The following is a 26,413-nucleotide window of genomic DNA, read 5'->3' as shown; positions in this document are numbered from 1 at the left end:
CGGACCATGATTTTATGATCCCTGGCTAAGGGAATTGCAACTCCAGCTATAACACTGCACTAAGAAACCAAATGAGTGATATAAACAAAATTCAAATGCATGAGTTGTTGAGTTATGTTTTCAGATCAGGGGTATACAACTCCAGTCATGCACAGTGCTGGTTCATTCCCATATCAGGCCACAGTACAAGCTGGTTCTGGTAAGGACACTTGCAGTCTGCTGTGGTGGTTTATGGTGCTAAACCTCTTCACCTGGCATTTAAAAAATAAATCATGATTAGGCACACATCTCTAAACGGATCAGCCCTCACTGTGAACCCCATTTTGCTGTGTGCACCCCCAGACTTAATTCCCTGTAAAAGGAGTTCCTGTGTCAGGGAAAACTGTTTCATCAAAATTGGTATTTGCTGCACTCATGAATTTGTTATGAAGAGAAGACTTAATACGTCAAGTGTAAATACGCTGTGGGTTTCTCGGTGGCGCAGCCTGTAGAGCTCTGACCGCATGCTCATTGCGAGCCGCGACGTCGGCGGTTTGAATCCGACCGTCCGACATTTGTCGCATGTCTTCCCCTCTCTCTCGCTCCCATTCTTCCTGTCTCTCTATACTATATACTGTCCAATAAAGCTGAACAAGGCCTAAAAAATATCTTTAAAAAGTGTAAATACGCTGTTATTAATACCGATTTGTTGACTAGTGTTTTCGGCATTTGACCAAGTATTGAGGGAAAGTATCAGAAATACCCACTGGCATAAAAATGGCATAACAACAAATAAAGCACATATATTTTAAACAATTTTTAAAATAGTCTAGTTTCTTCCAGAAGGCAGTTCTAAGAGATTAAAAACGGTTCCCTTTTTTAAAAAAATGAAACAAAAGCACAACAAAACTGGGAACCTGGCATCCATCAGTCCAATCTGTAGCAAATGGCTATCTTTCCAGTTGATATTTGAGGACATCTGAATCATTTTCCATCTGTATCACTTCCTCTGGGTGATGTCATAAAATCAAATTGGTTCCATTAGCATGCTAGTTACACAAGTTACAATCAGGCTGAGCGACTGCATTCTAGCTGTGACCTTTCGCATACTTAGCATTGCGAGGATGCAGTAAGCTGAGAGACAATTAACGGAAGTTAACGGAAAGAAAGGCGAGGCACTTGAATGTAATAAAATGTCGAAACAATTAGGCGCTTAATCGTTAGTTCGTTTCGGCCTTCGTCGGCCATTTTGATCTCTGCAATCCCCGTTCTGTGGAAGATATTATTGAGCTGGGACGCGAGACGCTCCCATGCCTCTGACCCAATTCCCTTCCCTGGCTCATGTTGGCTTCTCATTGGTTCTCCTTACTGTTTCTCCCCACAGCATGCTGCAGGTGAGGCAAAAGCTGCTTTCTCGCACAGAACGCCTGTCCTCTGCCATCAACCACTTCTGAAATCCACAGATGGCTGCAAACAGACTCCTGTTTCCCCGTCTCCTTTGCCTCCAAGTAGCAGCATAGTAAGAATACATTTCTCCAGCGAGTTGTACGCCCTACTAGTACACCTATCTTCACATGCTTTGGATCTCCCACGGTGTATTTTTGGGAGATGTGAGGCAGGTTCCTGGCATTTTCTATGGTCACGCACTGACATCACAATTACAAATTCTGTACCATAGAATGGGCAGAATCAGTGTATTCTAGATGCATTTCTGGAATTTCTATGAAATTCATTAAAGGTCACTTCCACACAGTGTTCATTTGAAATGTTATATATTCCTAGTGCACCTAAAAAAAAAAAAGGATCTGTATTCTGTCAGTTTCACTGAATCCAGTGACCTTGCTTGCCCTTCATCCGCCAGCAGAAGTTTCTGGAGAACGGGCGTTGGACAGGTGTTAAAAAGAACACAGGTGCCCTAAACCCGCCGTTCTTGTTAACTCAGCTCTCTCCTGAAGGACTGAACAACTGCGCAGCGTTTCGCTGCGGAAAGTCTTCACAAGGACATTTCAAAGGACAGCCCAACTAGAGCAAAGGTAAATGTGTCACCTCACTTTCACAGTTTGCAGGGTGGGAGGGGTGAGTGGTTTCATATCCATTCGAGCCTGAAGAGCTTTACTTTACACATTTTTGGTCATTCGTGGGTAGGGTTGTAATTTTGTTTTTGTTTTTTAAAAAGGAGAGCAGGCAGACTGCCGTCCTTTCAAGAGGGTATCACATATGGCTGAAGATAAAGTGCCGCCTGCAGACTGAGCCAAACATCTCACCAATGGCTGGGCTATTTTAACTGGGATCATGGTACAGTTATGCCTGTAGCTGTTAGTGGTTTCATATACAGTGAGGTCCGTAGGTACTTGGGCAGTGACACAACTGTCAGCTTTAACTTGAGGGTATTTAGGTCCAGACGAAGTGAATGAACCATTGAGGATTTACTGCTCTTCAAAATTGTGTCACTGTCCAAATACTTATGGACCTCACTGTACATCTGTTAACAGTGAAATTGCATTCAAAATAAATAGAAAAATCACAACATGGTATGAAAACACTCAACTGAAATGCTTAAATTGCCATTGTGTTGAATATGTATTATTGGGGGCTTTGTAGGAGTACTAACCTAGTTTATTATCTCATAATTTTTGATTTGGATTTGGCAGTTGCATGCATCAACCAATGTTTGGAGAACCAATAAGCTGGAATTCCTGATTTTTTGTTGCAATATTTTCACATACAGTGGCTTCAGAAAGTATTCAGACCCCTTCACTTTTTGCACACTTTATTGTGCTGTAGACGTAATTGCCATTGTTGCCCATCAATGTACACTCAATGACCCCATGATGACATAGTGAAAACATGTTTTTTGAAGTTTGTGCTAATTAAAAAAACTGAAATCTCTAATTTACATAAGTATTCAGACCATTTGATGTTACACTCCAAACTGTGGTCAGGTAAATCTTGTTTGCTTTAATTGTCCTTAAAATCTGTTTAGAACTTGATTGGAGGCACCTGTAGCAAATTGAATTGATTGGACATAGTTCAGAAAGGAACTCTCTGTAGACCTCTGCAATAAAATTGTGGCGAGGCATAGGGTATAAAACCATTTATAAAGCTCTGAGAGTAACCAGGAGCAGAGTGGCCTCAATAATTGTGAAATGGAGACACCAGGACTCTAGTTGGACATCGTTCCAAACTGAGTAACCAGGCAAGAAGAGCCTTAGTCAGGGAGGTGACTAAGAACCCATGGTCACTCAAACAGTACTTCGGAAGTCCTTCGGAAGAGAACCTGCCGGAAGAATGACCATCTCAGCAGCACTCCATCAATCAGGCGTTTATGGTAGTCAGAAGCCATTCTTGAGTTAAAGGCATTTGACAGTTTGCCAGGACTCTGAGAGCATGATAAAATACATTATCTGGTCTGATGAGAGGCGGCACAGATGGTGGAGTGGGTAGCACTGTCACCTCACAGCAAGGAGGTCCTGGGTTCGAATCCCCGTCGGCCGGGCCCTCTCAGTGCGGAGTTTGCATGTTCTCCCCGTGTCTGCGTGGGTTTCCTCCGGGTACTCCGGTTTCCTCCCACAGTCCAAAGACATGCAGGTTAGGCTGATTGGAGAGTCTAAATTGCCCGTAGGTATGAGTGTGAGTGTGTGTGTGAGTGTGTGTGTGAGTGTGTGTGAGTGTGTGTGAGTGTGTGTGAGTGTGTGTGAGAGTGTGTGTGAGTGTGTGTGAGAGTGTGTGAGAGTGTGAGTGTGTGAGTGTGAGAGTGTGAGTGTGTGAGTGTGTGAGTGTGTGAGTGTGTGAGTGTGTGAGTGAGAGTGTGAGAGTGTGAGAGTGTGAGAGTGTGAGAGTGTGAGAGTGTGAGAGTGTGAGTGAAAGGCGTGTGTCCTGCGATGGACTGGCGACCTGTCCAGGGTGTATTCCTGCCTTTCGCCCAATGTATGCGGGCGGCCTGTAGCGTAGTGGTTAAGGTAAATGACTGGCATACACAAGGTCGGTGGTTCTAATCCCGGTGTAGCCACAATAAAATCTGCACAGCCGTTGGGCCCTTGAGTAAGGCCCTTAACCCTGCATTGCTCCAGGGGAGGATTGCCTCCTGCTAAGTCGAATCAACTGTACGTCGCTCTGGATAAGAGCGTCTGCCAAATGCCAATAATGTAATGTAATGTATGCTGGGATAGGCTCCAGCCCCCCTGCGACCCTGTTCAGGATAAGCGGGTTAGGATAATGGATGGATGGATGGTCTGATGTGGCAAAAACTAAACTCTCTGGGCAGAACTCACAGCCCTATGTCTGGCGAACATCAGGCACTGCTCATCACCTGGCTAGTACCATCCCTATGGTGAACATGGTGGTGGAAGCATCATGCCATCAGCAGCAGGGACAGGGACACTGGTCAGAATTGATGGAAGGAGGAATGTAGCCAATGACAGAGAGGTCCTTGACGAAAACCTGCTCCAAAGGCCATGCGACCACTGACTGGGGCGACCGTTCACCTTTCAGCGTGACTATGACCTAAGGTCTGTGCTCAAGCATACAGCCAAGACAACGCTGGAATGGCTTTGGGACAAGCCAAAGATGTTCTTAATGCCCATAGAACATCTGTGGAGAGACCTGAAGATGGCAGCTCACAGACCCTTCCGATCCAATCTGACGAACCTGGAGAGGATGTGCCAGGAACAATGAGATAAACTGCCCAAATCCAGGTGTGCAAAGCTTGTAGAGACTTACCCAAGAAGACTCTAAGCTGTAATTGCTGCAAAGTATGGAATTAAGGGCTTGAATACTTGTGTAAATGAGAGATTCCAGATTTTGATATTCAATGAATTTGTAGAAATTTCTAAAAACATGTTTTCACTTTGTCATTATGGGGTATTAAATGTAGATTGATGGGCAAAAATGGCAAATGTATCCATTAAAAATGAAATCAACAACGCAAAAAAGTGTGCAAAAAGTGAAGGGGGCTGAATACTATCTGAAGCCACCGTATGTTCTAAATTGATTAAACAATAGGTTAAAATAGAATAGATTAAAAATAAATGCAACATGAAACAGAACTGGCAAAGGCTTCACTGAAACCAGCTTCTTGAATTTATTTTTTACCTTGTTAAAAGTGATGTTGGACCTCTGTGAGTCCTATGATTCTGCAATTTTAGGACGTAGAATAATAAGCCAGACCTGAGTCTGTCTAAGTGCCTTTTCTGGGAGCAAAAAGTTACAGGAAGTAAATAATCAATGTCTTGTCACCTCTCCGAACTCAGTCTGTCTCGTGTTTACTTCTTTGTCTGGAGCCACTCGAAAATCCTCACTGTCTTTTCCTTGGCGGAATAAAGAAGGAACAACCTTTAAACAAAGTAGCTATGTGTATATTTGTATTCTTAATATTTATGGTTCATGTGGAATATGAATCTGGTCTCATTCTAAATAGCGTCAAACAGTGTATAATATTTTATACTGGTGAGTTTTTTAAAACTTTCTTCCACACAAATTTCTGGGATACTTCTGAGAATCGTTCCCGTCTGATAAACACTGGCCTGAACAATGTACGTTCGTAGAGGAGAGTCTTGACAGGACAGGAAAGGAACTAAAATGGTGTCAGTTCCCTTCAAGGTGTCTTTCACACTGTCTGGCGGAACTGCAATGTCAAGACAAGGGTACATTGCAGCCTCACTATCGCACCTGTCTGCAAGGCTATGTACCTTTTCTAAATGACAATAAATTACACCCATAACTCTTCAATTATTTATCTCTCATCTGTATACCTTAAATTCCTTTTTTTAAATGCGGCTTGGTCAGCTATATTTCATCATACTGTAGTATAGAGTATGGCATACTCTAATAATCCATCCATCCATCCATCCATTATCTTAACCTGCTTATCCTGAACAGGGTCGCAGGGGGGCTGGAGCCTATCCCAGCATACATTGGGCAAAAGGCAGGAATATACCCTGGACAGGGCACACATACAATTCACTCACACCTATGGGCAATTTAGACTCTCCAATCAGCCTAACCTGCATGTCTTTGGACTGTGGGAGGAAACCCACACAAACACGGGGAGAATATGCAAACTCCACGCAGAGAGGCCCCGGCCGACGGGGATTCGAACCCAGGACCTCCTTGCTGTGAGGCGGCAGTGCTACCCACTCCACCATCCATGCCGCCACTCTAATAATCATTACTCTAATATAGACTCCGGAAAAACATAATGTCCCCCCTGTCCAAGCTGCTTAGAAGTGACTTCAAAGGCATACTATGCCAGAGTTTTACCTTGGACCCACATTTGCCAAATCCTGTTTTACCTTGGACCCACATCTTGCCAAATCCTGTATTTCTTCTTCTATGACCTGTTCAGGACATTTCTGGGCATGACAGGACTGTTCGAGTCAAACTTTTTTTTCCATGGTTACAGCTATACAAAAGATGGATATAAATTTGAAAAATAAAATAATACGGATATAATACGGATATAAAATAGAAAAATGGAGGTGAGTGGGTGGGGTTGAGGACGGAGACGGAGACTTCTTTGATTGTAAACACAGGACCACAGCAAGACTAATAATGTTGCATATAATGGATTAAAGTGAGCTTTCTCGCTTTTGACCACAAACCCCCAAATACTCCTATGCCAGCCACTGTGAAACTGGTCATCAGAAACCACACTGGTGGTTGTATCTTGAAATCCAGGAGGTGGATTTTTACCTGAATAAGAAACTTTAATAATGAGGGAACTGCCTCTCTGTAAAGTTGCCTGTACTTTATGAAAAGTTATTTATGGAAAAGCTTATGAAAAAACTTTAAAATGCATTTAAATGTAAGTTATTTTGCCATTTTTCTTGCTCATATGATCACAGTACGCTGCTGTATACTGCAGTGTACAATGTGTTTTATTTTAATTGGCAAAGCTTGATGATGAATCACTGCACACAATTTCAGAATCGGTGGTGACAAATTAAACCTGCATGTGTATATTGAAGGTTCAGTGATTCACGCTTCTCATGATCCGCTTATTTTTTGACATACCAGTCCTAATAATACACTCACACTTAGGATAAACTCAGGCCAAGTGACTCATATATATAAGAAAAACTATTTCTGGATCATTTTGAAAATACCTTTTCTTTCAACATTTCCTTTTCTCATTCTGCAGTCCTCCTACATCAGCCTGACACAATTCAGCTATAGATGGATTTATGAGGAGCATCAGGATTTGTGTTCAGTTCTATGCACTGTCACCGTTAGATGGAAACAGCTATCATGGGGGCTCTACAATAGTGTTATCTATCCATAGAAATAGATATCAGTGGGCAATAATATTCATACACATTCAGAACTGCTATAGGAACAACTATCATTGGAGTAAAATACATTGATACGCTGGTGCATTTCACAGCTTAATTTGGTCTATCACAGAAAGAAAGAGCAGTTAATTTAACAGAACATTGGTAAAATGCGTATGCCTATAGAAATAACACTGTTGGCTACGTTAAAGTTGAGTTATCATTGAAAGGTGCCAAAAAATCACATGCATTGCAAAGAATTCAGGAAATGGCAGGAACTACCAACAATTGAGAAAGTCACGGAACTGCCAAAAAAAGAGAGACAAACACCCAGACGTAATTATATACTGAATAAACATGTTTATGAAGTAAATGTGTTCACATCATCCAGTACGCCAGAGGATCTTCTTCGGAGAGCCAGCAGGCAAGAGGAAGACATGGGGAGGATGAATTCAGACAGATCAGACAGACAATCAGACCATTTACTATGTTAGTTGATGCATTAATGAATCAGTTTGAATTCCAGTCATATTTTGTCCACAGTAATATCCAACAACTTGCAACACCCTGGGACTCAAGTTGAGTACATTTTGGCCTGTCAGTGCTGTATTACACATTGTTGTAAGCATGAGAAGAGAGATCAGTGAGTATATTTTTATGATATATTGTCATTCCCATTTGAAGCTTGTTTGTGTGTACTTTGCCCTGTAATTTTTGTAATTTGTGAGTGTTTAGCTCTGGGCAGTGTTCTATGTAAAGGGGGAAATTGTATTGCATCTCCATGATATTTTGCACTCTTGATAAATGGTTTAATAATAAAAATGGTGTTTGTTTCATATGAATGTTGGGTCCATTTCCAGAAGTATGTTCCTCCATACATGTCGAAACAAAGCGAAAAAGAAAAACTGGAGCAGCAAATGTAGGTTATCTCTCTTTTCTCGAGAACAGAGATTGAATGTTTCAAAATGAGCACACAGCCACCTTACTAATACTTCATTCTCAGCACTGCGTTTAACAAAAAGGGGGGGCCTTTGTCCCAAGTATCATGGCAATCTATTCACTTTTTTGTATATAATGCTACTTTTAGCTAGGTGTAGAATTGAGATTCAGATGTGGTCTGTATTCCATCAACATTTGCCTGTCTGTCTGCCTGTCTGTTTGTCTGTCTGGATGTCCTCTCAAGGATGGATTCTCAAGAACGCAGTTCAAATCACTGAAATTTTCATGTGGCTTTCTGCTCTTTTTAGTACTGCGATCAATTTCTCCTGGAACATCTCAGCCTAGTTTCAGAGGAAAATGGAGCAAGTGCTGTCGGGTCGTTAAAGAAACTGGTGCTTTGCTTCATGTCTCTGTCCAAACTGGTACTTTGCTTCATATCTCTGTCCAAATCACAAATGCATCTGTCATACACAGCTTCTCTTCAGAGAACATGAGATGTCATCCTCGTGTGGTTTTGTGGGTCCCAGTGTTCCTTGGCATTGGGACCACAGGCCATGCTGATCTAGCGAGGTTGAATAACAAATGGCAAAGTCAAATATGTGTGTTTTTTAAGTCACCTGAGGTTGGATTTTTCATTTTTGGTAAATCAGTTATGCAGACAGTACTACTGTATATCGATATATACTATTTGGAGCAAACTTATTTGTAAGCCAGCCCAATTAGCCATTTCAAAAACAGAACAATCAACCTATGCTTCTACCTCAGTTTCTTCTTCACTTGACACAACTTTACTTCCTCAGCCAGCTGGAGTCCAGGCCTGGTGCTCACACAGAGTTGTTCAGAGTGGCTGCTTGCTTTCAACACTGCACCAATCAGAAGCGAGTCACTTCCTGGTCAGTAAGTAAAACCGAAAGTAAAAGTAAAACCATGTAAAAAAAACTTTCATTATTACTTGACAAAAATGATAACTTGAAATGCTTCCCACCATTGTCAGGTGCCAAATTATAGCTAATATAGTAATTGCAAAGAAACTGAACATTTGTTCTGCCAGTTAAAATTATAAGGAGACTCAAATGCGAATACAAAACTGCTAAGTATTGAACTGTATACATACATGTATACATCTAACATACAGTCAGGTCCATAAATATTGGGATATCGACTCAATTCTCTTTTTGGCTCTATACACCACCACAATGGATTTGAAATGAAACGAACAAGATATGCTTTAACTGCAGACTTTCAGCTTTAATTTGAAGGTATTTACATCCAAATCAGGTGAACGGTGTAGGAATTACAACAGTTTCTATATGTGCCTCCCACTTTTTAAGGGACCAAAAGTAATGGGACAATTGGCTGCTCAGCTGTTCCATGACCAGGTGTGTGTTATTCCCTCATTATCTCATTTACAAGGAGCAGATAAAGGGTCAAGAGTTCATTTCAAGTGTGCTATTTGCATTTGGAATATGTTGCTGTCAACTCTCAATATGAGATCCAAAGAGCTGTCACTATCAGTGAAGCAAGCCATCATTAGGCTGAAAAATCAAAACAAACCCATCAGAGAGAAAGCAAAAACATTAGGTGTGGCTAAATACCCTCAAATTAAAGCTGAAAGTCTGCAGTTAAAGCATATCTTGTTCGTCTCATTTCAAATCTATTGTGGTGGTGTATAGAGCCAAAAAGAGGAGAATTGTGTCAATGTCCCAATATTTATGGACCTGACTGTATAAACTATATACAACTAGCTTAACTATACAAATATACCAACTCATAAACCACTCATCCCTACATACAGTTCTAAACACCTTTACCTTCACTTACCTGCATTAAGAATACAAGCTCAGGTTTGGGGTCTGTGTTTCGTCACTCTCCCCGCTGCTCAATTTGGTGACGGAGTGGCCAAAGGGGTAGATCAGGGGTGTCAAATTCCAGTCCTGGAGGGCCACAGTGCCTGCAGATGTTTGTGGTTTCCTTTCAATCAGCAGCCAATTAAGGCCTTGAGAACAAGGTGTGTGGACTCTTTAGCCAATGAAAGACTTATAAATGTGTCTTTCGTGCTGAAACACACCAAACACCAGCAGATACTGCAGCCCTTCAGAGTTTGACACCCCTGGTTTAGATGAAATGTCTTCCTCCAACTCAGCTCTGTGCAAATTTGGCTGCAGTCTGTGATGAGAAAAGAAGCAGGCCGGTGACACCATGTGTTCTGGAGGAGAACTGCGGATGGTCTTCACAGTCCCAATCTGGCAGTGGGGATTGCACATGAACGTGGCTACAAATAGTAGCAAGTAGTACAAACAATTAAGATTGGTATCGGACATGTTAGCCAGAGCTGTCCTGCCACTGGGCAGATGAAACGCTGTGCTTTGGCAGGTACCTTCTCATCTTCCTTTGACAGGTTAATTGGAGGAATCAAATCCAATATTTTGGAAGGGAACTCAAATTATGTATTTCCCTAGGGCCCCCAAAAGTATAGGTATGGGTTTTTGTTTAGCCCCAAGTTCACACCATGGTCCCCAGACCTGAACTCAATCGAACATCTGTGTGAGCAGATGAAGAAGAAAAAGGAGGCTAAACATCAAGTAGCATCAACAGATCATCGATGGGGAATGATCCGGCAATTTATTTTGTGATAAGGTTAGAGAACACATTTGAGGGGGACTTTTGACAAGTCCCCCATGCAGAACTTTTCAAAATCATTGATGTCCTCTTCAGTTCAGACCCCAGGGTTTTCATGAGATGTAGTTCATTTTCTACTAGTTGGCTATCCCTACTTTCCTTTACTTGTGGTGTAGTTAATTGCTCATTAAACAAAATGTTTATTTAAACAAAAACAGTGGTGTGTTGAACATCCTTACAAACCATGAGCGGACTGACTGAGGTTAGTAAGGTTTGCTCTAGGCTTTAAAATATAGGCCTACGTCAGTATTGATTGGGGCTACACCCCTGACACGCTCACCAATGGGAGCAAATATGCCTCAAAACCTGTCGCAAGACATTATATTCCATTGGGAGAAAACATATCCTTCAACCAAGAAATGGTAGCAAAATGTGGGGGAATGTTTTCCAATTGAACGTGCCCCAGAGCTTGAGGTTTGTTTCCAGATTTCCCTGGAGACAAGCACCTGCAGAGGTTATATTTGGGTGAGATTTCCCTGTGTGATTTGTCATCATCGTACAAACCTGCAGATTTGTGCATGTTTTTAAAAAAGACATCGAAAGAAGCATGAGAGATCAAACCTGCTCGTACAGGCCTGTGGGTCACCGGCTGCCTTGTAAGGTCCATCCCCCATACTTTGTACTGTGTTGTTTAGAAGCAGAGAATGTCACTTTATAGCTGTTTGACAGTCTGTCTGCTGATGGTCTCTCCTTACAAAACACCCAACGGTATTCAGCTCCATGTGTCAGTCTGGGCCTGTCAGAGCCCAGATGTTTTTGCTGTCCATGGGAAACTTTGACTTCAATGAAGTGCATGGAGAGGAAAAAGAGAAGCAATGATAATACCCAAGATTGATATCAAACCAGGACAGATGCAGAAATTAATGCTCAGGTCACACGTAAATGAAAACTATGCAAAACGGCCTGCATGTTACCTCATCACACAATTTGGAATAAACTATGATATCACAGGGTTTGAATTAAACTGTCACCGCAGGTTCTGAATTAATCTGTGTCATGACAGGGTCTGAGTGAAACTGTCACTGCAGGGACTAGGGACTGAATTGAACTGTGTCATCACAGTTAACTGAATTTTACTTGTGTCTGACCGAGAAGAAAGCAATTCTATATTTATTTATTTTTTTACAACAAACGTAAATATTTGACTCCTTTGATAAATGCCCTTAACCTTGGTCCTAGGAATCCACTGAAGCCACCTATGTCAAAGGAATTTTGGCTGACTGCAACAGGACAAACTTTGTATTAACACCATCCAATTTGCCGCCTTGTGGTTGATTTGTCAACGTCTCAAATTATTGTTATATATATATGTGTGTTAATATTTATATCATGCGGAAAACTGATGTAATAAAACCACTAAACAGCGATGCCGGATTGTTAAAAAGACTCCCCGCTAGCGAGAACAGCAGTTTAGATGCTCATCAGCCTGACAGCCTCACATTTGCAAAACAGGGCAATACAACTCCAGCCTCCCCCTCACCACGCTCATGGTTTTCAGCCCTCACCTCACCACAGACTTGGACAATGAGAGGCATATTCTATCAATCCTTGATACCATTTTTCTATATCAAAAAATCATGTTCCAATATAAGAACAAAAATATAAAATTCAGAGGTTGCCTGAACATTGGGCCAGATTTATGTACATAAAGCTTGCAGGGCAAAATACGGTCTGACGAGTTTGTGTTGGCACAGTCGCAGTCTGCATGATTTGAAGCCTGCAGAGCTAGTTTGGGCAGACAACTCGAGAAACGCTGATCCTTACGTCAAATGAAAGGGGCTATAAAAAACCACCAACCTCACCTGTTCAGGCCCTTGCTCGTTTTGCACTGCTCCGGAAATCATGCAAAAGCTGCCCTGCTGCCTGGCTCGTTCTGCATGCTAAAGCCATAGTGCTGCCTGACTCATTCTGCATGCTAAAGCCATAGCGCTGCCTGGCTCATTCTGCATGCTAAAGCCATAGCGCTGCCTGGCTCATTCTGCATGCTAAAGCCTTAGCGTTGCCTGGCTCATTCTGCATGCTAAAGCCATAGCGCTGCCTGGCTCATTCTGCATGCTAAAGCCATAGCGCTGCCTGGCTCTTTCTGCTCCATTGCTTGTCCTATGCTGCCATTGCTCATAATTATTGCATGCTATTGCTGTATTTGCTGGCTGCATTTGCTCTAATTATCCTGTTTATTCCTAAATCATGCCTTTTTTTTGCACTCCCATCACCACCCCAGCATCCACCTGTGAGGGGTTTGTATTCACTCCCTGTTTTGGCTGGCTTACAACTGGGAGTGATGAGAGGCAGAAAACCTCAATAAATATTGCTTAATTCATTGTGAGTTGTCTGACTGAACTGAAATTAATGTCTTATTTACGAAGGCTGCAGCTCATTACACAATCAGCGAATGGAACGGCCTACGAACCGCATTTTGTGAATGAGGCAGATCTTAAACAGCCCAGTTAAAACACATGTTTAGTGCATTGAAAGTCCATGCTCCTGCTAAATTGTATTGGCTGCCACATAATGTATTGGCTGCCACATAAAAGTGTATCCAGCGCAGGAAAAAATGTGTATATATTCCAGCTGTGGCTGCTGTTGTCGTTTCTATGACATATTTTATTTCTCCCAGAAGCACAATTATTTGTATGGCTGGTTGTTTGCCAGAGAAGTCTTTCTTCGTTCCTTTTCCCTGTTTATATTATTTTAGCAATGTCAGTTGAGTATGCTCTGTTTCTAACAATGTTCTGTTAAAGGCAAAAAGAATGTATTTCTGTAATGGGCAAAAGAGATTAAGGGCAGTATATCAATACATTCAGCCTACTCATATTCTTTACATGCGGCAACAATTTTTTTTTTATTCACTTGTAACACTTGTTACTGTCACTATGGTTGGGCCCGTTATTTCTGTCATTTCCCACTGCTTTGCATGATATAGTGGTTAATTAAAGGAATTATTTTCTAAATAAACCTCCAGCCTTAATTATTGCTTGGCTTGGCACATTATTCATATTCAATATTAAAAATCAGTTTGATGATTTCTTGAAGTTGAAATAATGTGATATTTGTTGCAAATATTATTTCAGTGCAAAGTTATTTCAATATTCGGAGCCTGTGTTTCTGTTTTGGTTGCATCTCATTTTACACATGCTCTTCAGGAGGAATTTCATGCACAATTCGACAGAATATATAATCAGCCACACTTATAATATCTCCGCCCTTTATTTGTGCGAATCACCCTTAAATGGATACGCATTAAGGAAAGAAGCTATGCGATGATTTACCTACGTTACATTACATTATTGGAATTTGGCTGACGGTCTTATCCAGAGCGACGTACAATTGATTAGCAGGAGACAATCCTCCCCTGGAGCAATGCAGGGTTAAGGGCCTTGCTCAACAGTTGTGCGGATCTTATTTTAGCTACAGCGGGATTCGAACCACGACCTTGCCTGTCCCAGTCATTTACCTTAACCACTACACTACAGGCCATCTAGATGGCATGCGTACTGTGGTTCCAGCCCCATGCACCGGTTTGATACATACAATGCATGTTTCCTGGGCAAAATGCGTCATATGCCTTAGTAAAGGTTTAGTAAGTCTGGCCCATTGTTTTTTTTGTTTTTTTTCGTAGCTTACTTTTATTATGTACGTCCAGCCGACATATTTCTGGTTTGGTAGAAATATAAGTTTGTTTTGCTAATTATTTGATACAGACAAAATAAGATTTTCTGATCATTTGTCAGGACAAAAACATATGCAGATGTTTTATATTTAGAGAGATTTGGAGACACTTTAGGACATCTGTGTGCAGTTTTGGGGAAACACATGGAATTTCAATGCCTGTAGATATATTTACAAAATTGTGTAGTTTGTGCACAAATATAAAGTAGTTCTGGGTTGAGATATTCAGTGATAAACGATAAAAACATAAGGCATTTCTTTGCATCTTTGTTCTTTGCTTCTTTAGTGTACACTATCACAGCAAGACTTAACAAATGGATCAGAGTCAGCTGGAATCTATTTATTGCAATGGTCATGACAGTTGAAAAAATCTTAAAGGCTGCATTTGCACTGCCTGGTAAAAGTGACCCAATTCCGATGTGACCCATGTGACCAATATTTTGCGGACCTCTAAAGATGCATCGCAAAACAATAGCTTGAATTATTATTTTGGTCTTGTTTGTGTCCATTGCAAATAGTGATACAATGCTGACTGGTTGTTTACTTTTGTTGAGATAACCAAACTCTTGTGTATGCATGCAGGTTGTTTCAAGTTTTAAGCCTAAACACAGGTATCGGATATTGGTCACTTTTAAAAGTACATGTAAACAGGGTCAATAAAATTGGATATAGGCAGGAAAAAACGGAACTGGCCATCAAGACCTGCAGTGTAAATGCTGCCTAATAAACAGATAGATCATTGCATTTACTCTATATACTAAAGCACTTTTCTGGACACTCAAAGTGCTTTACAGTGATGCAGGGGAAACATGCCTCAACCACCACCAATGTGTAGCACCCATGTGGGAGATGCATGGCTGCCATTTTGCACCAGAACACTCACCACACACCAGCTGATGTGCAGAGGGAGAGAACAACGTTTTTGCCAATTGAATCAGCAGATGGTTAGGTAGCAGGTTGAAAGAACCAGGTTGTGAATTTAGCCACTACTCCTTGCAAAGTGTCATGGGATCTTCAATGACCACAGTCAGTGGTCAGAGTCAGGACCTTGGTTTAATGTCTCATCCAAAAGATGGTGTCTCCTACAGTGCAGTGTCCCCACCACCGCACTGGGGCGTTTGGGGTAATTTGACCAGAGGGAAGATCACCCCTTTCTAGCCGACCAACACCACTTCCGGCAGCAGGTTAATTTTGGCAGGAGGGCTCCCATCCAAGTACTAACCAAGCCCACACCCGCTTAGCTTCAGCCATTCGGCAGGAGCAGGGTATATGATGGAATGGCTGCTGCTGAATATTTTAGAAAAACAGTACACCTGCCAGACAATAATTTTATAATATGTCTTTACATTAGTTTCTGCTCTGAAATATGCTTATGCATTTGTGAAACGAGTTATGCCTATTTGTAGCAGCCTATCATTTAACCAGAGTTAGATTAAAAGCAATTTCACCCGACTATGAATATGCCTTAAACAATTGTAGACCGATGTGTACAAAATCTCCCATTTCCCTTATATGAGCCCGCACTGCCATCTGGTGTTGGTTTAATGACATACCAAATCTCACCGTTTCAGACGCACCTTCTGCATTCTGATTATGTCTGTCCAAATGCAGAAAAAAGGTATATATAAATAATTTACTTATGTTTTTAAATAGGTGAAACTTGTAATGCACATTTTTGATAAATCGCTCAAACTTTCCTACCTATGTTGTTTTTGAGTCTAAAAGAGAGATGAGGTCATGTATGGAGAGTGAGATACATCGTGTGGGTGCAAATAATAGAGCCACAACCGTGCTGAAAAGAAATTCAACAAATACTGCTTCTAACCACGACTATCTATGTTGAGCTTTGCTTAGTGCATCATACATTATACAAAATACTTCAAAGAAATGTGTTTTGGTTGACAGCCTACTGATGGACAGCTTTCACATTGTCATCAAAAGGAATGGCTTTAGATTTGCTTCTTGCTCCTCCTAGTAACCGCTACCATGGTGATTGCTGACGTCACCCTATAGTGGTTGCCATGGTCGTAATGACGTAATTACCCCCTGGAAAATGCCATAGAGACCCCGGGCAGAAGTTGCCATGGTTACTGGCGGGGGGAGGGTGGGGTTTGAAGGAAGCGGAAGTGTCCGTGCAAGCGGAAGTGGTACTGCCCTGAATATCCCGAGCAGCGAGACGGAGGACAGAGAGAGACTGCCATCGTCCACAGATAAAAGCAGGAATCAAAGTACATTAATAATGTGAGTTTATTCGCCCAGGGTCGTTTGTAGTGCTCTCTTGCGTGTAAGGTAGACATTTTGTGGTCCATAAGGGCTGAATAACGGGCTGAATAATGGGCTCAATCACGGTTTGTAGCGGAAGGTGCTATTGTGGTATGGGGCTGGGTGCAAGGACTTAGGCCGTGGCGTGTGATGAATAGCGCTTATAAGCGAGGACATGGAAATATTTAAAATCATAATAACCGGCGATTTCCAGCAGATACCGACTCTACTCAGTCAAATATGATGTTCCCTGCGGTGCATATGTACTATCAAGGAATATGGCTGAACATCAATATTCAATGTCGATATTTAGAATTGGGTGGTTATCGGTGTGTTAGTAAGTGCAAGCACTGGGCCTTTGCGGTTCAGTAACAATAAAAATGCCGTATTGATAATCTCGGCCGGCTACAATCCGAGATCCCGGTGACGCTTCGGGCTCACGATCGGATAAAATGCCACCCGGGAATGCGACAGAAAGGCCCGAGGGCGTAACTAACGTTACGGCATAGCTAAGGTTAACATTAGCGTGGTAAATTAGCGGTATTGGAAACGGCCGCTAGCTTAGGCTATTTAGACACGGATTAGCATACCCAAAGCTAGCTAGCTGTCGAGCTAATAAGTGCCCGTGCGGGCGGGCGGGCCGGCGGAGGGGGGGGCTGGAACGATCTATAAATGTGTAACGTTAATTTCTTAGCTAAAAGCCTACCAGTCGACATTGCAGCCAAGCATCAAATGCTGGCACGTAGCGCTGGCTACAACCAATTACTTGACATTATCTTGCTGTGATTCTACAGTGCTATTCAAAAGAGAAACGCTCGGAGCTATAGATTTTTATCTCATGAGTCTGAACCGGTTTCTGAAACTGCGCCTGGTTCTAAGCATCTGGTGACTCAGCCACGCATTTACCTATCAGCTGTACAGCCGTGTGTAAATTCATTATTTTGAATTGCTTAAGTGGATATGTAGTTTCTAGTTGGGCCTGGGCGTCGTCGAGTTGGTTTACGCAGCAATTACAATATTACTAAAAACAAAGCCAAGTGGCTTTCAAGTGAAGGTTTTTTTAAAATAATTATTTTGGAGCGGAAATATTAGTTCATGCTAATTCGCTAGCTAGCACTGGGCTACAATTGGCACATTTGTTCCCTCCATAGCTACACGTTGATGTCCGGGTCTGTTGGGTGGAATCTATAACGTTACTGTATGCATTCCAGTGCACGTTAGCCGACTTGCGTGCATAGTGTGACATCACACTGCCTATGTCATAATGTTATACTGCGGACCGCAAAGTAGTTTGGCCAAGTTCAGTAGTTTAAAATCCTTTCCTTATTCGCATTTAATAATTTACTATTGCTGTTGCTCTTGCCCATCTTCCCAATACCGAAAATGTAATCGTGATAAATAAGTGGTAAATAATTTATCCTTGCCCAATTATTTTTGTCATTTTTGATCGAATTAAAATTCTACATTGATGCAAAATGAGCATAGAAAATGGTGCAACATCTAATTGCTAAATTTGGTTGAAAATGAAGTCAAAGGTATCATGTCTTTGATGTATCACGATTTTAATGTTTGGATACTGATTATTCCTTTTTTAGACTGTTAACACAAAAAAAGTCAAACGTAGCTAGTTCGCTACTTTGGGGTGGAAAAAAAAAACATTGACTAAGATCATATCACTCTGTATATTCGTAGTTAACTGCGGTAGTATTGGGGATGTCTACAATACTGTGCAAAATTCTTGGGCAACCTAGAGTTTTTAAAATGCACATTTCGTCCAAGATGCTTATTATAATTAGTGTGTCAGTAGAAAATAGAAATTCTGAGATATCCAAAAACTCATTTTCCAAAAATGTAAATGTGTGAGTGTTTTGTGTATTTTGTTAAATTAATAAAGTACATATTAAGTAATGGACCCCTTTCAGCTAAAAAGTTGATTGAGGCTGCCTGGGACTACCTGGAGAGCCGGAAGCAACCAGGACTGCAAATAACTGGTGTAGAACGATCGACCCGCCGGGTTTTTTCAAAAACGGACACTTTACCTTTGAGAACTGATGCATTTTTAAAGGCAAACTATGGTCACAGCATATTGATTTCCTTTTATTTTTACTTGCTCTTTATAGTGCATCTTTTTTCATATTACAAAGTTTACATTTCATTATTTTTGACTGTAACCTTATGGAACTATTCTACATGTGTCTAAGGCTTTTACACACTACTGTGTCTATATATACAGTGCAGTCCATAAGTATTTGGATAGTGCCACAATTTCTTAATTATGTTCCAAACAGTTTGTTTTGGTAAGGTTATGGTTTATTTTAATTTAAAAAAATGTTTTGTCTATCTAATGTGCTGGAGTCCAAACAAGATAAATTGTTCCACTGTCCGAATACTTATAGCAAGTATTGTACATATGTGATGCCAATAGTTAAACTGTTTCCTTGGGCTCAAGGTGTAGGACTGTTTTAGCAACTGGGGTGGCACTTCAGTGCTCGGGGATTCTGGGGTGGCACTTCAGTGCTCGGGGATTCTGGGGGCATGCCCCCTTTGCCCCTCCCGGGACGAAAACATTTGAAAAACGGTGCCCAAATGCAAATTTCTAGTGACATTTTGGGAACTGCACGTATTAATCAGTGGGTAAATGCTCATGTAGCTGGCTCTCATACTGTATTATTGCATTCTGTGTCCATTGAAACGGGTGTACTTCAGCTACATACTCCGTTTAATTGAGGAGCGGGATGACTGAGTGCGAGGGCCGTGTCTGTGGCCACTCGTGACTCGGCCGTCCATGCAGAGAGCCTGATCGGTGATTCCGGCTCACCCCGCGGGAAGTCCCAGTGCAACATGAAGTACAGCGTGGTTCAGATTTACTCCCGCTACAGGCCAAATAAGTTCTTCTACTATGCACCCGAACAGACCTGATCTTGTATTGGCGTTAGCATTATTACAGGCGTAATGCTATATGGCACCTCCCAAGAATAATGTTCCGTTTCTTACGGGGCAGGGGGTCCTGACCTCAGACCCCCCCCCCCCCCCTACATTTTTTTGTCCTCAACCCAATTTCCAAGCACAAGGGAAGTAGGAAATCAACTACAAACCAGCAGGTTCATCAAGATATGCCTCTGGGAACTGTCTTTGTTTAGTGCTTTTAATGTTTGTTCTGAGGCTCCATTGAAGTTTTTCTCCTCTGGACCACCTTAATCACTCTTTCAGCTTCTGTTTAGTTTAGCTTGAAAGGTTTCCCATTTCTTGTGGTGTTCTTGTTCTTTTAAACATAGGAGATGCATGCCGATTTGACACGGGATTTCCTGTCAGAGAAAGTTGAGCAGGTGCTTCTGTGCTAACCTGCCCCTTGCTTGGGCACGATGGAGAGTAGACTAGTCTTAGCTAGTCTATCTCAACAAAATTTGTGGCTCCTGTGTCCATAAAATTGCTGGCTGGTTCGCCTGCAAATTATACCAAACAGGGTCCTTGTGGTTTGGGCTTCAGAAATGTTGTAATGCTGAAAAACGGACCTTTCTGCCCCAAAGCCGTTTCTTACTCAATGGGTTTGTTTTGGAATGGGAATATTCCAGAATGTAGCTCCATCCAGTTAAATGCTCTTCTTTTTTCCCCTCCTCAATTTGAGTGGTTCTAGTTTTTTAAAACTGTTTTATCCACTGTTCTTTCTAACGGCAATGGGAACTTACTTTCAATAATTATGAACTGTTGAAACTACAGAGTCATCGGCATTATTAAGTAGCAATGGCAGTGCCTGCATGCTAAATTAGCTTCGAACGTTTCCAAGAGGGTTATTTAAAAGTTTGCTGTTCTCTGGGCCTTCGCCACAATAAAGGCGTTTGGAGACGCGGTGTTGTAGGTCGTCATCTTTATTTTTCGGTAATTCTTTCAAGGACTTTATCATCAATTTTCTTTGATTGGTCCGTTCTGCCTGATTGACGTCCTCCCTCCCTCCCTCCCTCTCCCCCTGCAGCGCGGACATGGACAGGAGCGACCTGGTGCAGAAGGCGAAGCTTGCCGAGCAGGCCGAGCGCTACGACGACATGGCGGCGGCCATGAAGGCGGTGACCGAGCAGGGGCAGGAGCCGGCCCACGAGCTGTCCAACGAGGAGCGCAACCTGCTCTCCGTGGCCTACAAGAACGTGGTGGGCGCCCGCCGCTCCTCCTGGAGGGTCATCTCCAGCATCGAGCAGAAGACCGAGGGCAACGAGAAGAAGCAGCAGATGGCGCGCGAGTACCGCGAGAAGATCGAGAAGGAGCTACAGGACATCTGCCACGACGTGCTGGTGAGCCAATACTTGACCGTCGCTGAGGAGATGTCAACCTTTTGGTTCGTTCGTACAATTTGCTAGCTCCACCCATTATTTGGTTTGGTTGACCCCCCTGACTGTTCTAGTGTGATCTAGTGTCAAGGGGATCTTGTCTTTATTTTTAATGTGCTTAATTCAGAGATAATGACACTTCAGCAGTCAATGTTTTTTTTTATTTATTACTCTGATTTTGTGTTGGGCATGTAAAGATTCCGAATCTTTAGCTTTGAAAGGGGGGTAAAAGTGGAACACTTGGTATCACTGCTAAAGATTTAGTTGAGGCCCATCTGTTATGCTTAGACTCTCTTCAGTGGAAGTTTAAGCATAACAGTTTGTGTCCAATTTCTCACCCCCCCCCCCCCCCCCCCCCTCTTTTTCAGGGCCTCCTGGAGAAGTTCCTCATTGTCAATGCAACTCAGGCAGAAAGCAAGGTGTTCTACCTGAAAATGAAGGGAGACTACTACAGATACCTGTCTGAAGTGGCATCTGGGGACGACAAGAAACGTTAGTAAATCACTCACGGCCCTTTATTTGAATGTATTCTTATTGACTTGGCAGGAGAGCGAGAGCGACTTACACGACTTCACTTATTACATGTCCAATCACCCTTTTACACAGCTGGATATATTGGTATATATTGTTAGTGAAGCATTTCAGGTTAAAGACGCACTGAAACGGAAGTTAGAGCAGCACTAGCTTCCGCGCTATGACCCGGAGGGATGATTTGACTGACGTTAAATGAGGAAAATTTAGACATTTGATCTAAATACACACCCACTGGTTCGTGGTGATGTCAAATTTAGTAAAAACAAATTTTGTGTGGGGGGGAGAAAAATTGTGTGAAAATATTTATAATTTTAATATAAGTATTACAATTTTAGAATTATTTTCAAATATATATTTCAAGGTGCATTCACATGGTTCACACGACTAAATTTTGGTTTCAGCGTGTCTTAAGTTCAAGGGTATGACTGCAGTGGTCCTACCTGTGCATCGACCCTGCGAGCTTAAGGTTACAGTTCCAGTTCCCTAATCTTTATACTACACCGCCACCCCCTTCATGGCCATTTATGTCAGGGAGATGTGTTTCTCTAGCGCAGGTTAAAATGACTCCAGGCTGAAACTGAAGTGGGATTTTAACCATGGCAGCATAAGGTCGCTTACTCTTATGGTTGTGCTTCACATTGATAAATGTCTGCGGCCCAGTAAATTGAGTGCTTTGAGATGCACGGTTCCATCTGACACTTGAAATCCAGTTAACACGTTGTGTTGTCATCGTCGTCTTCTGCATTTGGCGGATCTTCATAAAGATGGATGGCTAGATTGTAGATGGAATGCTAGAAAGATTCTCGTAGAGGAGAATTTTGGTCTCAAGCTTGAGGTCTCAAATTTACACAATGTTCAGCTTGCCCCTCTAATTGGGAAAAGTAGGCTTGGGTTGGGGAGCGCAAGTGAACATTTCGTCATCGCTTGCAAATTCTGCCAATTTGGGTGAACAAATTTTCCCTGTCTCTCTAGAAACGGTGGAAAATTCACAGAGTGCCTACCAGGAGGCTTTTGATATCAGCAAGAAGGATATGCAGCCAACACACCCCATTAGACTGGGCCTAGCTCTCAACTTCTCAGTCTTCTACTATGAAATCCTCAACTCCCCGGAACAGGCCTGCAACTTGGCAAAGCAGGTGAGGAGACCTCTTCTTACCTCAATTTGCCAGCCCCACCCCAGAACACCCCTTGGAGGTGCTGATTTTTCCTTTATATTGCACGTTTGTGTCTGCTGGTTTTGTTCACAAATACATTTCCAGTCGTTTAACAACGTCTTCATTTCCATCCGTAGGACAATGATTGACCTCAGTTAAGTAGTTGCCTACATAGGACTTTGGATCATGTAGTGTTACTATGCTGCTTTCTGCATTGCCGCATTGTTTGAGAAGTGCATGACCATGGGTCGAGATAAGTTTGCTGGTGTTGAGAGCTGCTGAACCTTTTTAAAAAAAAAATGTCTTTCTTAACCCCTTTTCCAGGCCTTCGATGATGCGATTGCCGAACTCGACACCTTAAACGAGGATTCTTACAAAGACAGCACCCTGATCATGCAGCTTTTAAGGGACAACCTCACTGTAAGTGCTTTACTCATTCAGCAACTGGGGTCCACTTGAGGTCACACCACTCCCAGGCGGATGTTTGCGTCTCTGCCTCGCAGCAAGAAGGGAATTCAAAAGAACTAGGAGGGCGAGGGGTCTTTACGTTAACTACACGCCGTATTGGCGCAAAATGTATTTTAGATTTAACGCAAAGTGTGTTAGGGCTTTTGGTGTACGACGCTCGGGTGTTAAATGTGTTTTCTTTCCGCTTCCCTGCAGCTGTGGACATCAGAAAACCAAGGCGACGAGGGAGACGCCGGCGAAGGGGAGAACTAAAGCCGCCGCACCTCACCATTAATCCACCCAACACTCTTTATCTCACACTTACACAGCCCATACGTCCCCACCCACCCGGCTTCCCTTCTGTACGGCCCCACAGCGCTCTGTACCCGACCCGGGCCCCAGGAGCTGGGCAAAAATGCAGACCGGCCCCGCTCTCCGCATGCTAGCTCCAGCTCAGTACCCCAGTTTCCTCTGGCGGAAACGCTATATATATATATATATATTTTTTATCCTCCCAAAAACAATTCCTAATTTTGCAGAATAGTTTTTTTTTTTTTCCTTTTTCTTTCTTTCTCCTGGTAGTTTGCGTGTTACCATGTCCCTTTTTTATTTGGTAGTTACTTTTTTTTTTTTTTTTCCCTTTAAGTATACTAGCATTTACAGGTTTAATTCCAAGGTTATGAAACTGGCAGTTTCTTTTCACCAAACACTGTGATGCTCATCTGTACCTTCCATCTCCTTCGTACACACACGCAAATAATATATATGTAGAGAGATGGTGTTACAAAGGTAATTCGGTGTGTAAAATGTGATTGGGTACAGTACAATTATGCTGTGGGCTCGTACAGAATGGTACAGCAGGCTGTATTGTGACACTGACTAACGTGCATATTGCTGTGTGACGTTCATCTTTTTGTTTTATATGAAACAAATAATAAAAAGGGACCCTAGGTTTGCCATTCCAATCTGTCCAGTTTTTAAAGCATTCCGTCAGAACAACATTAATACTGAAAAAACGGACCTTTGAACAGACGAGCGTCATTCTAATCTGCTGTCCAAGAACAGCCGAAACAATGGTGCTGTTTGCCATCAGTACAGAACCTTGTTCTTGAACGTTTTTTTTCCCCTTTGCGTAACAGTATCTCTTCAGCGAAACATTAAATTGTAAATTGTAAACATTTTTTAGGAGTAAATATAAATCTGTCTAAAAAATTTATTGTCGTGAACCTGCTTGCAATGAAACACCTTAAAGCCGTTGCTTTTAATTTCTCTCCCATCTGTTTTTCAAGCCTCTTAAAGGCCTTATGCTGACTATTCAAACTGACCAATCAATTTCTATTTCCTAAACTAAGACTGCTTTGATTATCCACGGTAGCACATTTCCAAACGTGAGATCTGGAAGGTTTGAGCTAAGTGTCTGCATTGGGTGTCCAGAAAATGTTTTTTGTCTTATTTTATATGTCTTAAATTTGCAAATGAAGGATTGAATCTGTGACCAAGATGGCCATCATCTTGTTGGCGCTTTTTTGAAGTCATTACACAAGTCATTACTTTTTTTGAAGTCATTACATATTTGAAGTCATGTCAATCGGTTTGGAGTAGATCAAGGACCTGGAAATATGAAGTTTTTAATTCACTCAGTGTCACAATACCTTGCCATTGCCATTGCATTCCACTTAGGTGTAGAAGTCATGTCTCAGTCCATCTCGCTGAAGACTATGTTTTCATGCACTGAAGAGAAATCTCCCCTTTAGCTGAACAAAATGGCAGTTAATCTACGCTTGATAAAATTCAGTAGTGAATGTGGAGCCGAATCTGTCTGTATATCTGGTATATCTTCTTGCTTTGTTTTTACTGACCAGTATTCCGCCTAAGTCTGCTTCTGTGACGGTTCTATCGCCTAGCGCGCACGTGGTTGTGAAAATTTAGAATAGCTCAAAAAAAAAGAAAACTAAAAAGACAAAAAAAGAAATACCTGGTTATTGACGTAATACTAGATTTGTGTATGTCTTTTAAAACGGTTCTAGTTTCACCTTACATGTAATAATCAGGAAAGTGTAAAAGACAATTTAAAGTGAAATAAAAGTTTTATCAGTTCCAAATTCTCCTGTTATTTTATTTATTTTTTTCATTTATTATGGGTACAAGCACGACTGTTGCTGGAAGTGTATTGTGGTTGTTTTATCTTGTCGTTTTTCTGCCCTAAAAGCGTTTGCTCTGCAAAAACTGTACATCATAGAGTAGCCAAATGGCATGTAGGTTCCCATTCTTACCAGCTACTTCCCCAGATGGCACTGTAGGTCAAATCTATTGAAATGCCTATATTCAGAATAATTTTTTTCCAGATTCCCTGAGCGGATCCATTTGCTTTTTTGTAAATTAGTTTAAGATCTCCAAGATGGTTTGACCAAGTTGCACAAAACTTACCGATTTTAACAGAAATCTTTGGAAGGTGTATAAAAGTTTCTGTGTATCAAATGTGTGTGTGACATGGCCACATCAAGCCAATTAAAATTGATGCGATCTTGGTTTATCACAAAAAATGGTAGTAACCTTTGAAGGCATTTTGCCTCGTTCACAAAATGTGTACGAACAGATTTGATCACCTGCTTACAATTTTTTTAAAAATCCAATTCGTTCCATTAGTACTATCAAAATCTACAAGATCATAAAGGCATACACGTCTATTTAAAATCCTGTATTATTCATGCAAACTATTCAGGTAGTTAGACCTAATATTAACAAAATGTTGATCAATAGTTATTTTAATGTACATTTACTTTTAGGTTATTTTAACAATTCATCTAGCCTAATTTTTCACTAGTTCATTTCAATTTCTGTTTAGTTGTTTAAGAGTTTAGGTTTGCTAGGTTTTGAGTTTTTTCATAGAAATAAAAATGAATCCTTTCCTCCACTACCACCTTGTCTACCATCTGGAAGTGGAGAAAAGCATGTGTATTGGGATGCACCCATCAAGGACAACCTGCACCAAATTTCAAGTCTCGACGAGAACAGTAATTCTTTGTTAATTTCTTATTTTATTTTTTGAAAAGGAGTGTTCTGTAGTGGAATTGTGTTTTAGTTGGGCTTCCAAATCTTCCAAATTGTATCTGTTCATATTAAACCATTTGAGAATTGTCAGTATTTTTGTGATAAGCCATGC

The 26,413-nt window shown here is 41.6% G+C and overlaps 1 protein-coding gene and 1 long non-coding RNA gene across 2 annotated transcripts; one reads left to right on the top strand and one right to left on the bottom strand.

The window, feature by feature from the left end:
- Positions 1 to 8,615: 8,615 nt before the first annotated feature.
- On the bottom strand, positions 8,616 to 10,138 carry LOC133109741 (uncharacterized). The gene is made up of 3 exons (XR_009704787.1): positions 10,008 to 10,138; positions 8,947 to 9,049; positions 8,616 to 8,748 (listed from the first exon to the last, which is right to left on the bottom strand). It is a non-coding gene; the product is annotated as an uncharacterized LOC133109741 (long non-coding RNA).
- Positions 10,139 to 16,620: 6,482 nt separating this feature from the next.
- ywhaba (tyrosine 3-monooxygenase/tryptophan 5-monooxygenase activation protein, beta polypeptide a) lies at positions 16,621 to 25,352 on the top strand. The gene is made up of 6 exons (XM_061219170.1): positions 16,621 to 16,775; positions 20,767 to 21,079; positions 21,484 to 21,607; positions 22,622 to 22,785; positions 23,128 to 23,223; positions 23,467 to 25,352. Exons 2-6 carry the CDS (start codon positions 20,774 to 20,776, stop codon positions 23,521 to 23,523), a joined length of 747 nt encoding a protein of 248 aa, XP_061075154.1. The 5' UTR covers positions 16,621 to 16,775; positions 20,767 to 20,773; the 3' UTR covers positions 23,524 to 25,352.
- The last annotated feature ends 1,061 nt before the right edge of the window (positions 25,353 to 26,413 follow it).

Source organism: Conger conger, chromosome 14 (genome assembly GCF_963514075.1).
Source record: "Conger conger chromosome 14, fConCon1.1, whole genome shotgun sequence".
NCBI classification, from domain to species: domain Eukaryota; kingdom Metazoa; phylum Chordata; class Actinopteri; order Anguilliformes; family Congridae; genus Conger; species Conger conger.
Note: the sequence above shows the minus strand (reverse complement) of the source record. Positions and strands in the feature narration are given on the sequence as shown.

Bases quoted from the DNA above. Each gene is read 5' to 3' on its own strand.
- ywhaba (XM_061219170.1), top strand. From the start codon at position 20,774: ATGGACAGGAGCGACCTGGTGCAGAAGGCGAAGCTTGCCGAGCAGGCC. The intron at 22,786-23,127 runs GTGAGGAGACCT...CCCCTTTTCCAG, and splicing joins CCTGCAACTTGGCAAAGCAG to GCCTTCGATGATGCGATTGC. The intron at 23,224-23,466 runs GTAAGTGCTTTA...GCTTCCCTGCAG, and splicing joins TTTTAAGGGACAACCTCACT to CTGTGGACATCAGAAAACCA.